Raw genomic sequence first — 16689 nt, forward strand, 5'->3', positions numbered from 1 at the left:
TATTTGCGCCTTCACGTCATCACTCTTACCTTACAATGCCAAAGATGTCTCTCCATCAGAACGGGCTTTACTCAATATCATTTACTCGCACTACATTACCGAGGACATAGTGATGTATTATCTAAACCCATTTGTGTCCTTTATATTGACCTATTTAACGATGCCTTTAACTTCGACACATGTTTGCCTGTTGTGTACGTACATGTATTTATTGTAAGTTGTTATATAAACCAGACCAGTGTCAGATGCCTTGAAATGATTTCATACTTTGCAGATAAAACATGATCAGCTCCCCTCTGTCCCCTGGCGCTCTCTCTGGTGTGGGCACAGAGGGACAGGTGACGGACACATGGGATACTGGGCGATTCACTTGTTCTCCGCCTCATATTTAAGTTAAAAAAAACCTGCTGTGAGGATGTTGCTATTAACCTCGGCTCAACGCAAAGATTCAAACGTGCAGTGACGATGAGGTATCGTAATTTAAGGCTTATTTAAAAGCACACATATGATTGTTCAAATCTCTTCACAAGTGTTTGCACTGCACTTTCAGTTTTTGGCAGCTGCATGAACAGGGGTCCCAAGTGAACTGTTATATATCACAATAGTGAGACAAGCTACATTTTCATAGTCCTCCCTCTTAAAGGGATATTTCAGGATTTTTGACATAGGGCCTCATTTCCTAGTTATCCAGAGTGTTGCTGATTTCTGGACATATTTTTTTTGTAATTCATGCAGTTCTTGTGTTTGTAGAGTTTCGTGGCGCTAGGCTAGTGCAAGGCTAGCGCATTTCTACGATGTCAGCTTGCCTGAATTAAAAACAGCTCCACAGAGCACCTGAGGCAAATCACTTATAACACCAGACTAACCACATAAATGTCTGTGTCGATTTAAAATACCTTATATTTGAGCAGCATCAGCTTCGTGTTTGTATGCGCTACGCAGCGGCGGAGTGATCTGCTAGAAAATAGTCCCTCAAAATGCGATCATTCATGTGATGCAAGGTCAGTTATATTCCAAAAATTATTCTATCGACACAGACATTTATATGGTTAGTCTGGCGTTTTAAGTGCACTGTGGAGCGGGTCAGACTGTTTTTAATGCAGGCTAGCTGATATCGTAGAAATGCGCTAGCCTTGCACAAGCCTAGCGCCACAAAACACTTATAAATATAAGAACTGCTTGAATTACAAAAAAAATATCTCCAGAAATCAGCAACACTCTGGATAACTCGGAAATGAGGCCCTATGTCAAAACTCCTGAAATATTCCTTTAAGATAAACAGTACAGCGTGTGAGCAACTTTCTTGACCAAACTGACCAATCACAGGACAGGACAAAATACTTCAAAATCCCAGCCTTACGCATATTAGGAAGATCAATTCAGTGATATTTTATTCATTTTGTTTTAACGGGATATTAATTTCCTTCCTTTCCTAATATTATCTACTCAAGCAGTTTACATCATTCATTTCATTTTACTTTTTAAGCACCTGCACCCGTGTTGTACAGTCAGTGTTTATGTTGCTAAGCGAAACAAAATAAAAAATGACAACGATATCAAAAAATTCTATCACGATAACGATATGTGATACGATATGGCCCAGCCCTATAAGAAAGTTAGCCAGAGCAATAGTAGGGATGGAAAGCTTGTGATAACTCCGACAACAACAGGAGCAAGGACGACTTCATCTCAATCACTTCTCCAGCAGCTACAGTGTGTCCCAGTCTGACCCAAAACAGGAAGATGCCTTGGACGTGGCAGAACTCGAGCTTGTACAATCATTCCACCAAAAAGCACCCGAACAGCCAGCACAGTTTTGAGGCATCCTGCAGTTTCTGATAGAAACTCGTGTTGCATGTGTGACATCAGAGCAGATTTAGTCAGAGGCAGTGACGTTAGGCCGACTAAAACTCTGGTTATTTATGTCCACACTCCAACGCATAACCGGAGTTCGCCAAATAGGATGGATGACAGGCCAAATCATAGGAAAATATCTTTGTTCTGTGAGATACACTGCTACATGTGGACAAGGCTCATGCATTTCAGAACCCGATTTTTGGGAAGAGGCAACTTATTACGAAGGTGCTCAGTGTAAGCTCAGTGTCCATCTAACTGGAACTGTAAGCTACATTTCTACCGTTCTACACCTTTTTTTTTTTAACCATTTTTAAAGTTTTTCAGGAAGGCAAAAACACTTGGTAAAGATGACTAGTCAATGGTGGAGAATGAAACTAAATCTCCATCGGTTTATCGCGGACATATTGCTGACACAGTTGAAGTGTCCGGCCGACATGTGCTCTGCGGATTACCCGACATACGCCGCGCTGACCCACTAGACTTCAGTGACAGAGGGCTGTGAGTGGGCGGCCGGGCCCGGGGTGTGACTTAAGAGTTTTCTGGGGTAAGGTTTTGTTGTGGTTTTGTAGGGCGAATCTGGCGTCTAGTCGTCTGATTGGTCAAAGCGGATTTTGTCCAAACACTGACCAGACTAATGACACAGTTTTCCGAAAGGGGACATGTGGAATAGGACACATGTGTTTGTCAAAAGGCATTCAGAGCTTCTCAAAGTGCCATGCAGTGGTCCAATACCAGCAACAGAGAGAGCGGCCCACCTGCTGAGAGCGATGGTGTTGGGCGTGTGCGACTGTACTCCAAACTGTAGAAATCGGAGAGGTCATCACCACGCCTTGTTGCTATCAAGGCAGGGAGAACATGGTCATTTCAAGTTCTTTATAGGCTTTTTTTAATGCAAAATTGATTTTTTTTTTTTAGCTTGTTACAAAGTTGCAGACCTGCAGTTGTGTTTCGAGCCCTGGCTTATCTTTCAGTAATCCCTCCCGTGTGGCTGTTCTGAGCACTGCCACGACTGCTCCCAAAAAGTTCCTCCTGAGGTCCTCGAAGAAGCCAACGGCAGTTTTGCTTTATCTCACAGAAGATTAAGAAAAACGGCTGTTGCATTTAGTTTTTTTTCAAAGTAGGTTGTCTCAAAATGATTACATATGGTCAGGTCCATAAGTATTGGGACGTGAACTCTTTTTGGCTCTACAAACCCCACCACAATGGATTTCAATACAATGTACAATAGGCCCGGATGTATGAGAGTGTGTTTGTGAGTGTGCATTCGGGACGACGGATGGAAATTAGCCGGTGTGGCTTGTTTACATGCATGAGACCCGTGTATGTTCATTAACATGCACTGTCCCGACCAAATAGACAAAGAAATAAACAAACAAATGACACAACCAAGAAGTACTTAAACTGCAGGCTTTCAGCTTTAATGTGAGAGTATTTGTATATGAACCTACCACTTTTCAAGGGACCATAAGTAATGGGACAAGTGTCTGCTCAGCTGTTCCTGTTGGACGCTGCTTCACGGTGCAGATGGACAATGACCCGGAGCTACTGCCAAAGCCACCAAAGAGCTTTTTAAGGCAAAGAAGTGAAATGTTATTCAGTGGCCGAGTCAATCACCTGACATGAATCTGAGCAGCATTTCACTTGCTGAAGACAAAACTGAAGGGAAAATGTTCCAAGATCAAGCAGGAACTGAACACAAACGCCTGACAGAACGTCACCAGGGATGAAACCCAGAGTCTGTGACGTCTGTGCCTTCTGACTGCAAAGGATTTCCAACCAAATATTAAACAGGAAAAGGTTGGATTTATTTACTTTGTCCCATTACTTTTGGTCCTCTAAAAAGTGGGACGCACACATACAAGCGATTGTAATCACTACGCTGTTCATCTGATTTGGATGTAAATACCCTCCGTTTAAAGCTGAAAGTTTGCAGTTTAAGCACATCTTGGTTGTTAAATTTCAAATATTTTGTGGTGGTTTATAGAGCCAAAAAGATGAATATTGAGTCGATGTCCCAATATCTACGGACCTGACTGTATAATGGTGCACTTTGGACCCCAGTTCATACAGCTACAAAAAAAAACAAATGTGCGGTGCAGACACTTGAACACTTGACCACACATTTACTGTATGTGGTTAGGTGTGGGGGTGTTTCTTTTTTTCTTTAAATACCCCTCTACATGTGTACAGGCCTTAGTCCTCTTATCACGTAAAGTAAAAAACAAGCCTCACTACAGCCATATTTGACTTTATACTCTTAACTTACACAGCTGCACAGCAAAGGGGAGCAAGAGAATGGCGTGGGAGGGGCTTATTTGGCCACCCCTAGGAGGATCAGAAGTTGAAACTACTGGACACTTATTTTCAGCTGTTTCAGAAAAAAATATTTGCTTTAATTTTTTCCACAAATCCCCTGCAGTGTCGCCTTTAACCTCTCCTATTCACCTTTGTTCTCCTGAAATTGAACCCTAATTATTCACATACATCGCAAATCGCCAAAGTGAATGTTGATTTGATTTGTTAATTCTTCTCAAGAACATACAATTAACTTCATGTTTCTTTTGCACAAACCGAAAGGGTGGGAGGGTTCTTCTGTGTTTGCTCTTTGGGACGTGAATGTAGCGCGACTGGCGTATGGGAAAAGGAACCTTTGCTCTCAAACTGTCAAATGTTGTAGAAATGGATTTGGGCGATGTTTTCAGATTGCCGACTGTACTGACCGTGAGCGCCCCCTGAAGGCCGGGCATGTTGTTACAACTGTGATTTCTTATGTACAATTTCAGCTTTTGATATCGACGTACAGCAACCCATAAGTGTGCCGTTTGTATTTTGCGCTGCCTCTTCTGTATCTCCGCTTGTCTGCCAAACCGGTGAAGTGTCCACTGTGTGAAATAAACGTGGCTCTTATGCAACTGTCGGCCGTTTGCTTTGTGCACACTTCATTATGTGTCTTTGAATTAAAAGTAGTAAAAGGATGCAGGTCCTATAAATGAGGTAGTGTGTCTACTGGACACAATAAAGGCCCCTACTTGATGTTACTCTAATAAAATGATAACAAAAATAAGGCTCGGTAAGTTTAGACGACGGCTTTAATTGTAAACTTAAAGAGTCTGAAGATGGAGCCTTGAGGAACACCATCAGGTCCTATTAGCGTAGCATTGGTAATGGCATAAATGTTGTCCCGCACTGTTGCACGCTGCTACGGGCCATTGGGAATAGTCGGCTCCTGTCTGAGAAAAATATGGGGGAACGTTTGAGAAATTGGGGGGAAATAGGGAAAATATTACTAATAATAAATGGGCCAACATTAAAGGGAAAATTGGGAAAACAAGAAGAAAATTGGGCAAGAATAAGAATAAATTGTGTTTAAAGAAAAATCAGAAAATGGGGGCAAACATTGGGCAAAATTTTAATAAAATATAAAATATAATAAAAATTGAGGAGGAAAATCATTTATTCGAGCTGAATCAACCAAGTCGCTTCCTGTAATGCTGTCCCTGCACCACAGCATCAAAAAATAGAAGTGTTTTTTTTCTTTCATTTTTTTCAATACCATTAGGTTGGCCTGTCACGATAATTACTATATCGACGTATCGTTAAATAAAAAAAAATAAAAAAAATAAAAATTGGGCTCGATATTTATCGTAGAAGCAAATTGAGTTCCATTATATTTCATGTTTATTGCAGCTTGTGTGGTATGTTAGGATATGATGATGCACCTATAGAGCAAAGGTTTACTGTCAGTTTTTTGCCTGAGAGTTGACAGTATCAAGTATCGTTAGAATCAATAATATCGTTTATCGCGATACTTTCCTCCCTCAATATATCGAACTTCAAATTTGTTATCGTGACAGGCCGACCAATAGGAACTCAACTTTTTTTTCACGATGCCAGACTCGTTTAACGTGACCAGCCCGAGACATAACTGCACTCGTCACCATTAAGCTGTCCTTTTTTTTGTGTCAGGCTTTTGGCACCCTGATCCTGATCCGTCTCCCGCCCCGTGACGTCCGCACGCAGGACCCTCTGTCTGCTGGCCTCATTTCTCTCTCTCTCTCTCTCTCTCCATACTCCCTCTGGTTTATCTGTGCCGCCTTTCCCTCCCCGCGGCCACATCGCTACTCGCCTGGACGTCCTCCTCGTCTGCACCATGCGGACCCTCCTGGACAGCAGCTGGACCAAGTTTGGGCCGGCCATGCGCGACTCTCTGGACTGGCCCGGGCCGTCGGCGCTGCCCTCCACCGACAGGCAGCTGGCGGTGAGTGTAAGTCCTTTTGGGAAAACATAAAGAAGCAAGGGACGAATGAATGAAGACACTGTGGGTGAATAAGGGGAAACGTTACATTTAGACGCGTTGATTTCATTAAAATGGCTTAAATTGCCAATATTTTTAACTAAATGTAAATAATGACCAGAACCAGGTTAAAAATTGTGTTTTTTTATGACATATTAGTTATGAAGATTTTTCAGAGGGGATTTTGAATCTTGTGTTTTTGATAAATTGAAAATCTGTCAAAATTCAAATTTCAAAAGTTCAATAAATCAGGCAGGAATTAGATAATGGCACAAATGCAAAAAACTTGTGCATACTTCAATTAAGAGGAATTGGAGGGAAATTCCAATATTCAAAAGCAAATTGTACACAGCAGCTTTTGAGCCAAAAGATGTGTACGGTTAGTTCTGGATGGACGTTTAATGTGTTCAGGACCGTCTTTTGCATGTTTGACGGACATTTGCCGTGATACAGTTGTGTGATGTAACTATTTTCAAAGTAATTTAGTTGGGGGTTTTTTAATGCCCCACGGAAAACCTGTTGAGAAAAAACAGAATTCACGTACAATGTGGATTTGTAATAGAAGCGAGGTCATCTTTGGGTAAAAGCCAAGAGGTGATCTAATGAGGCGGCCATGCTCCTAATCCGCCGACTCCGACTTGTGCTGATGTGGACATTTAATCCACCTTCGCAAAGACATCAGCATTTAGATCCATAGGCACAGATGGAAAATGTACTCCACGTTTTTTGTCGTTTCTTATTTTACCGCGGGCTCGCCTTCACCCGCCGTTTTTTCCGATCGTGGTTGTCCGCAAGCGCCCTCTGCTGGACACAAAGGGACTGGTAATCCACACTCGTCACATGTAAAAGCCTGATCGCTGAAGGATTTATAAGTCAGTAAATGTCAAGCTTAGAGCGCTGGACATTAGGGATGGGCGATACCACATTTTTTGGAATCGATACGATACCGATACTTTTGGGGTCATTTTTGTCGATACCGATACCGATACTGGTCATTTCATATGGGTGAATGTATTTCAATCAATATACATCTCTAAAATTGGTTATTTTATATAATTAACTGGTCAATTAAAATTATATTACTTTAACTGGTTAATTAAACAATACTAATGTGAAATTGAATACATAAACACAATTTTAAATTAATACTTAAATGACAAACAGAACCTAAACCAGAATGATATGCCTGCCTCAGTTCAATCCTTTGCTGTTGTGAACTGTTTTGGCTCGGAACAAAGAAATAAATCATCCTTTTGTGTTGATGATTGCTGTCCCGCCTTCTTTTTACATATGCAAATTAGCATCGATACTTTTTGCCCAATATCGATACTTAAAAAATAGCCGTTTGGTATCGATACATCGATACGTTGGTATCGATCCGCCCATCCCTACTGGACATCACCGGCTCATCTCCATGGAGACGTCGCTGCCTGACCCTCTGCAGATATAGCATTTGTCTAGCCAATTATGAATGTGCTTTAGGTTTTACAGCTGTTCAGTTTAGTTCAGTTTAGTTTGTTTTAACATTTGTGGACAAACCAAGCACTGTGCACCTAAATATAAAGCATCTGTCCCCATTTCTTGAACTAACAGGCGAGGTGTACGGCACATCTGTGACAGTGACCCTGAAAAGTGACGCTGAAGGTTGTGAAACAGGCTTTTAAAATCGTCCCTGTGAAGAACGTTAGGAACATCATCTGAAATATAGCATTTACAACATAAAGCAAACAAGGAGCTGTTGAAGGTGTACATTCAATTGACTCTGTGCACTCGAGCTAACAATAACAACGGCGCCCAAGAAGTCACTTCCGGTTCCGGTCCCGCATGTCAGAATAAAAGCACACATTCATTAGGTCAGCAGGTACTTGCTACGTAAGAATATAATTAAATACACACATTTTAAGTGCCACTGTAACGCAATCGAGACACATGTCCGCTCTCACTTTGTTCAGTGACAATAATAAAAGAGGTGAAGCTAAGCAGCATGTTTAAGATAAGGACCAGTCTTTTCAGAGCCAGTTTTGCACTTGTTGCAGCGTGAGCAGATAAACAGTGGATTTTAAAGGATAACTCGCCCGATAAGCACTTTTATAATTAGAAAGACAAATAAATCAGCAGCAACAGTTTAAAGTTTAGACATAGCTAACAGCAGAGCTAACGTTAGCATTTGACCTGTTGTACAAAAACAACAACAATAAAACAAAGACGGGATCGAAATGCCGCTTCTACTTTATATGAATATGAAAAAACGCATCTGCGGATAGCTAGCAAGTAGGCTAGTCCAGGCAGCTTTTCAGAGTCTGTTTGCATTTTCCCTATAGCTGTTAGCATTAGCCATCAATCATCGCAAATTCTGAACAATCTAGATGTTTTCAGCTGCTGTCAACCGTCGGCCACATTTAGATCAGAGCCAGGTTAGAAATCATTAATGAATGTACAAATGCAAATTAGCGAATAAAAGTGTCCTCTGAGCGAAATGCTAACTCAAATTCAGTCAGGTTTCTGCTCTTTGTGGAGTCACATCCAGTGGCCTCTGAAGTTGTGAATACAACGTTCAGCTTGAAGTGGTCCGCGATTCAATGGCGTACAAAAATGTGCGCATTAGCAGGAACAGCCTCAGAGCTAAAGTGTTCCTGTGATTTCTACGGTTTCCTTGTTTTATTCCTTTGGAGAGTTAGCCGCGTCTGGCTAATACTCAACAGTAGGTGGCTGAACACCTCCAGATTGACATTTACACCATGTTAAAAACTTCCTGTAGGATATAAACCCTTCACCAGATTGTTTGTATATGTGGGTCTTTTAGCATTGAAGCTAAGGGCTAAAGTTAATGATTGATAATAAATGCTAAAATACATTTTCAACTTTTGTTTTACTCACACAGATCTTAGCTTTCAAATGAGCCACTGCGCTGGCTTATAGGCTATAACAGGGGTGGCCAACCCGCGGCTCTCGAGCCGCATGCGGCTCTTGGCCAATCAGAGTGCGGCTCTTTGCATGATTGGAGATGTTTAATACAATGCGGCTCTTTGCAAAATAATTGGTAAATATTTCCCATAAACTGTAACAGTCTTTGACCAAAAATCCAACCATCGTCCTACAGACCCTGTTTCCATCTCTACATGAATGAGAGTCTGTATCTCCCTCCTTTTCGAGGCGGTGTGTAAAAGGAGCCCGTGCAGCCTCACTCACAGCGGGATGTAGGTTGAACAACAGGCAGGCAGATCGTGGCACTAGGATTAGCTTCTGTGCTTTTCAGATTTCTGATCAGCTACTCTTTATTTGATGTAATTTGGCCACATATTCACAGAAAAAGATCAAAATTAGGAAATGGAAAAAAGCGGAGCTCTTATTAAGCGTATGATGCGAAGCGCGACATCGCAACGCGGAAATACGCAAAGTCATGACTTTTCTTTCACACGTGCTATAACTGTAACAGATGCAACTTAAAACAGACTCTCAGATCCTCCAGAGGCTCCTGGTTAAAGTTTATGAACTTTGTGCAGCCTAGAGTGCGTTCTCTGCACAGTCCAGTCAGGACAAAGCTGCAGGCACTGAGCGCACAGGCCAGGGGCGAATCAGAGAAGGGGGCTCAGTGGGCAGGGCCCCACATACAAACACACCCCAGCATTAAAAAAAATAAAATAAAATAATAATAATCTAATTCTGTCTCAGTCAGAACAGGAAACACAAAATGTCATTTAATATACATGTATTTCAATCTTGTTGAGGAGTAAAACCATTCAATCTAACACAATTATTTAAAAAAAAAAGAAAAAGGCATAAAGTTATAGTTTATTGTGATTAAATAAAACGGTCACATTCTATTTAATCACAATAAAGTACCGCCCCGGGATCTCGCTAATGGTCGGTGCCTTTGTGGCTCTTCACAGGATCAAGGTTGAAAATTTCGGTGGTTGGCCACCCCTGGGCTATAAACAAAACCCCCACAAAAAATGTGACAAAAAAGCAACAAAATCATGACTATAAGTGAGTTTAAATCAGTTTTAAAACTTTCCAGTCAAGAATCTTTTAGATTTGGGTAATGCTGAACTGGAGAAAATGTGCTGGGTTAAGGTGGGGGTTAAGGGGTGATAATGTAAACTGGGGAGCTTGTTTTCTCAACATGGAGGGCCTTTGTTACCAGTTGGTTGGTGTCATGTCCTGGTTAGTTAGTTAGTTTAACACTGATTAAAGTACCATTAAATTTGTTGTTAGCATCTCAAAAGCTAAACGTTGGTTGATGTTGGGCCTTTCTCTCACACCAAACTCAAGAAAGAAGCAGGGTTTAACCAAAAAGACATTGTGTGTTCATTGCATATGTTTACTGTTTGCCATACAAGCAGAATTATGTTAATATAAAAGAAAAAGCTATTAAATTCACTTAGCAAGATTCTTTGAAATTTAAATGGGGGTGTTCTGAAAAATCGACTTTTTAGAGCTTTTCACCACATTACAATGTTGTTCTCTCATCAAAAACAGGAGTTGAGTTTCCGGACCCTTGTTTTTCTCTATATTGAAACTGCTGCACAGCGAAGGGGAGCAAGGAGGGGCACTACAGACCCATCAAAGTTTTGTTGCCAATAGCCAACAGGCTCATAAGAAGTGTTAAAATGAAGCATAAAGTCATTTTGAGCAGCTGTAACCAACCTGAAGTGTCCAGAAGTACAAGGTACACAGTACAGTGCTGAGAGACATCGGCAACATGAGAAAAGTGACGCAACCACTATTGATCAAGACACATGAAATAATTTCTGACCCAGTCTAACGTTTTAGTTCAAGACAGAGTTTCCAAAGGTTTAATGGACTGATGAATGGGCTCATTGTTAGATCAGTATTTGCCGTGAAGCTCTTCTGTGACTTTGGGGCCAGTAAGATGAAGGAGGGCGCTGGACCATTTTAACTTGACAAACTGCATGACCAAACCTGCCAGAATGATTCTTCATGTAGAGGTAATGGTTCATCCAGAGTCACTCTGATCTCATCCGTCCATGAAACCTTTGAAAGATCTGTCTTTAGATCATTCCTGATCCAGTCCAGGCGTGTCAGTTTATGTATCTTGATCAATGTGGTCGTGTTTACACTTTTTCCAAATTGGTGATGTCTCTCAGCACTGAGCCCCTTGTACTTCTGGACACTTCAGGTCGGTTACAGCTGCTGAAAATGACAGCACTGGTAGATAATGGCTTTATGCTTGATTTGTCTTCTCTTTGACCGTTATTTTGTGTCTTTTTCTGTCAACTCACTTCTTATGACCCTGTTGGCTATTGGCAACAAAATGTTCGATGGTCCCAGAGTTGTTCAGTTGTCATTGAGGGAAAATGGCTGCATAATAGTTCCACATGCTTTGACCACTCATTCTCTTCACTTCATTCACTTTTGTTTATCACAGTTCGTGGGTTTGAATTTGAAGAATAGATAACATTTGTTAATGTTTAAAAAACACAGAATTATGATTCATTCATAGTAGTTTTACTATAACTGTCTCTACAGTGCTCAGTACTCTGTGACACTACGCAGCTTAGTCAGTGCCAGCTCAGATACTGTGTTGTGCTGTGTGCGTAAAACTCATTAGTATTACTAATTAGTGTGGTGCAGTCTAGGTGTAAACGTTTCATTAAAGATCAGTCATCATCAATCAACAATATAAACTTAACAAGTTCCTATTTTCAGTCTGGGACCTGTGGCTACATGGGCAGTGTTAGGAGTGAAATGATGGTTTCCTGGTTCCTCTCCGCAGGGCCAGCAGAGCTCCAGTGACACCCTCAGCCCTCGCTCCGCCTCCTCCATCGCGGCGGGCTGCCTGTCTCTCCTGCTGCTCCTCGGCCTCCTGCTCTTCTTGATGTGGCGGAGGAGGCGAGGCATGGAGGATGGGAAGCTGGGATTGGCCGGCGTCATCGCGTTGGAGGACCTTCAGGACCCGGAGCGTAACTGCGAGCTGCTGTCGTCCATTCGCAGGAACGCCAGTCAGCGGCGCAGTCAGCGCAGAGGGGGCAGTCCGCTGCCCTCCTCCAGCTCCGAGCAGGACGTCAACGACGGGGTGTTCCTCATGGTATACCTGCCCCCCCCCTATGAGCACACCCTGACCCGTATCGCCCGGGCAGCCAGCATGAGCTCCAGGGACGGGGATGTCCCGCCCAGTCCCGGCTTAGACCCGCCCTACAGTCCTGGTGTGGAACCGCTCGCGAGTACTGAAGTGGAACTACCCCCCGCTCCTGGTCGAGACCCTCCCCCTAGTCCTGGCCCACTCATGAGCTTCAGTCCAGGCCCAGAGACTCGTGACCATAACGCGGAGGTCAAGGAACAGAGGGAAATTCAGGACGAGTGACGGTGTGCTCCTGGTGGTCAAAGTGTATATTGCAAGCTTTTCAGTGAACAGCTTATTAAAGCCGAGCGGGGACATGCCATTTACTACCTGTTATATATACAATGGTATTTTATGCTAAGTTCCAAAATTCCAATGGCAGAATGGAGTATTACCAAGCTTAACCATGTTACTATAACCTGGACCTCCCATGTCCCAAAGCTGCTGGAGCGACCTGTCAGGGCAGAGAGGATCCGTTTCCAGATCTGGAGCTCGGTGGGATAGCTGGAGGATAACCCATATTTTGGGTTGATGTGGAACCGGCGCTCGCTGTGGAGACCCACTCTGACAAAGGGAGAGAAACAAACTCCATTGAAAGGCTTACGCAGTCGTAGAATCGGACAAGGGACATTCTTACTTATAATATTCATAAATAACATCCAAACCTACCTTCATCCATGTGTCTGTAATCCTGTGCGCTGAAGGTCAACAGGTGTAAATTCTTCATTATACAAAGGATGTACAATGTTGTGTAAATATCCAAAAATGGTTCCCAGCATTAAACAAGAAACTAAAAGGAGCCAGCTCACAAGGACATGGATACAGACAGCCACACATGGTCATGTCTGGAGCTGCCAGAGAGAAAACGAAGAAGAAAACAAGCTACTTTTTCACCCATTCCTCCACACATGCAGAATTATCAATACATTTTTCTACTAAATAAAGATACAGAGACATGGAGAGGAGTAAAGTGGTTCTACAGCCCATAAATACTTCAATAACGGAGAATGCTAACCATGATGCCAACATTAGCTTTGTGCTACATGCTAACACTAGCTTTGAATGCTGGTTTTTCACTTCTACTGGACACTGTCTGCTGTGTCAGAACATACACATGGACCCGATTTTGACTTGACTTTTTGTGTGTGTAATAAATATGTTTATTGTCAAAAATGGTGATCTCCACAACACGTTTTCTTCCCCCTTGGCTATGACCACACCCCCCTGCCGTCTGTTTCCGTAATAATAATAACCTACTTCCAGGTCCAAACTGTTGAGAGATCCATTGACAAACGCAGCACACAACTTTGTCTGGATCTCCTGCTGAAATAACAACAGGTAAAAGCCAAAAAACTGTTTCTACACATAATTAGAATAAAATATCTCACCATTTCTCCAGGCAGAATGAAGATATATGTATATGATAATGATGATGAAAAAAAAAAGATGAATAAATAAGCCTTCATTGGTTTCGGGGGAAAATGGCGTATTAATACCAGAAAAGCATTACTAAAGAAAAGTGTACAAAAAGTAATATATTTCTCTATTTCAGATGTTTATAGTAGGGCTAAAGTTCTGTTGGACCCGGTAGTAGAGTGATGACATCATCACTTAACAAACGTTCAGAGCTCAACAACAGTTCCGCCTTCTTAAAGGAACAGGCCACAGTTTATCCATACTGAGGTATGTTCTCACCTGAGCTTAGACGAGTTGATACGTGCCTGTCTGGTCTTTGTGCCCGTGGAAGTGCCGCGTGGTAGCTTCCAACTTCACCCCGTTTGGAGTTATAGGAATATGCTGAGAAGCCAAATGCTAACAACATCTTTGATCGTTTTGCGTGACTGAGGGCTCACACAAAGACCAGACAGGTACGCACCAACTCGTCTAAGCTCAAGTAAGAACATATCTCCGTATGGAAAAACTGTGGCCTGTTCCTTTAAGGTCATTTTCTGGGTGCTGGAAGATGCTGCGTTCATGTGGGGAAAAGTCTCCCTCAGTTGTAAAATGCACATGAACGCTCGCTAAAATCAGCTGATTAGTTTGTTTATCGTCTAAATATGGAGCTTTTACTCTAACCCTGCTACTTTCTTGAGTTTAGTGCGAGCTGTCGTCCTCAGAGTAACATTTGCCAGAGAAGATGCCTGACGTTAATGCAAGCAAAAAGAAAATGTTTGTGATATTTTTTTCAATTGACAAACCAAAGTTCAGCTGTTGAGACGCTAACGCCTAATTCAAATAGCCGAGTTAGCTCTGTTAAACACTAATCAGTGATAGAACCTCTTTTTATGTAATGGCTTTACGACATAAAAAGCACATGAACACAAACCAACTGACAATGACGTCACATCTTGGGAAAACCAACTCTACAGTCCACGTGAACGCAGCGTGAAAATCCCATTCAAATTTCACATTGACTTTTAAAAGGCGACGCAGGCTCATCACCTATGTATATTTAGTGTTGTCTTTTTAAATATCGGCGCGATGGTCGGCAGTTGGCATATGGCTGGTTAGCCTGCTTTTAGACTCTTGGGTGGGACTGTTAATCTCTTTAGGGTAGAGACTGTAGAACACCGTGTCAGCTGGAAAAAGCCGCCTGCACATACACATCCATATTACAGCAGAATCACAGTTGTAGAAAGAGAGACGTGCAAATCCATGACCAATACTTTCATAACCAGGAACCCAAAGTGAAAGGAAAACAAAGAGTCTGCATGTCCTTTGTGGTACCGTACATTTGTCAAAGCTGGTATGGACATCACAGTTGTAAATAGTGCTCAGTTTATTCTGTTACAACTGTATGTAAAACAGTGTGATAAACCGCTGTGTTATTCACCACGTCTGTGTCAATGAGAAATCACATGGAAACATAAAGTCAATCCATTTTTGTATCGTGTGTGTATATAATGTTCAATGTTGGACGCAAGAAATAAATTTGTATTTTCTGCTTTTGTTCTTTTTTTTAAGACATCAAACCAACTGATCAACTAACACAGCAAATGTTCCAGTGTTCATTTGTCAACTGTTCAACTGTTTTCAGTAAAAAGGCTGAGGCCTCACTGCTCTTCAGTCTGTCACAGCTTTAGACAGAGCTTCAGACTTTATTACAGAAACAGAATGGTCGGTGACTAGGTACGAGTACTGTTTAACGGTACCTACTTGGTACTGACCAAAAAGCTCCAGTAGGGGGCAGTATCGAAAAAAAACAAAAAAACAAACAGTGAGTCTAGAAAAGCAACTGCGCTTCAGCGCAAATGGAGGCTGTTTTCTTAAAGGATCTGTATCCTGCTATTTTAGCCATTCCAAAGTGAAGTATAGGCATTTATATGATATATTGTACCTCTACCACTATGGTAGAGGTACAATAGGTACCATAGGTACTATGGTACAATACTTACTATACACACATATATTTACTACACATTACTGTCTCCTTATTTTCCCCTTCCCCGTTCTATGTCTTCCCCCTTTTGTTTTTTGTTTCTCTTCCTTCTATACTCCTTTCCTACTGCTTCTTTTCTTTCCTCCTTTCTTTACCCTTGCCTTCCTGGTTTTCCGTTCTCTCAGGCTTTTGGCAGGAGGGTGGGGAGGGAGGCGGGAGGGGGGGTTTTAGAGGTAATGGATCTAGAGAACTTGTTGGAAGTCAGGATAGGAGATCAGTGGAGATCATGTGGATTCTAGGTCCTCAAATTCTGTCCTCAAATCCTGCTTGTGTGGAAATTAAAAAATGCTCAAGCATAAGTTTGTTATTGGACCCAACTTATAGTCCGCTTTTCTACCTTTATCAGACTCAAAGCGCTTCACACCAGTCACCCATTCACTCTCTCATTCATACACCAGTGTGCACAGACACTGGAGGCAAGGAGGGTGGAGTGTCTTGCCCAAGGACACGACAACAGTGTGCATTTGTGGGAGCTGGGATTTGATCCCATGACCTTCCCATCACGAGACGACCCGCTCTGCCAACTGTGCCACCGTCTGTTGTTCAGCATCATGAGCAGCATGTTGTGTAATAGTGTAAATGATTTATATATGACTATGTGGAGCTAAAGGTGCACACACACCTAACGCAGTTTTTGTGTATCATAAGATACTATCAGCAGAGAGGCACGCTCTCACCAGTGGGGATTATGTTGTTTAAGTGTGATTCACTTCGGCTTGTGCCCCTTAACACTCACACATTTGTTACGCTATGTTTCTCATCAACTCAACCTCAGTCACTCTCATCCGTCATTGAATGGAAAGTCTTGCTGTATTAATATGTCACAGGTTCAAATTCAATGGGATTAAAACGGTGGTGCAATCAATAAAACAAAGTCGGGTTAAAAAGGAATTAAAACAACAATTTATTACTGCCAGTTAAAAGTCAAGATAAAACATGTAAAAGGACTAAAAAGCTAAAAGGAGGGTGTGCAAAAGTGCTTTCGGTGGGGGGCTTCGTGTGGGGCTCCGTGTTGCG

General features: G+C 42.1%; 1 protein-coding gene across 1 annotated transcript; it reads left to right on the forward strand.

Annotated features, from left to right (window-relative positions):
- The first annotated feature begins 5983 nt into the window (after window positions 1–5983).
- Window positions 5984–12991, forward strand: smim28 (small integral membrane protein 28). Its single transcript, XM_079560045.1, has 2 exons — window positions 5984–6115; window positions 11889–12991. The coding sequence occupies exons 1-2, from the start codon at window positions 6008–6010 to the stop codon at window positions 12474–12476; spliced, it is 696 nt and encodes a 231-aa protein (XP_079416171.1). The 5' UTR covers window positions 5984–6007; the 3' UTR covers window positions 12477–12991.
- Window positions 12992–16689: the final 3698 nt, after the last annotated feature.

The sequence above is a fragment of the Gobius niger genome (assembly GCF_951799975.1).
Source record: "Gobius niger genome assembly, chromosome: 7".
Taxonomy (NCBI): domain Eukaryota; kingdom Metazoa; phylum Chordata; class Actinopteri; order Gobiiformes; family Gobiidae; genus Gobius; species Gobius niger.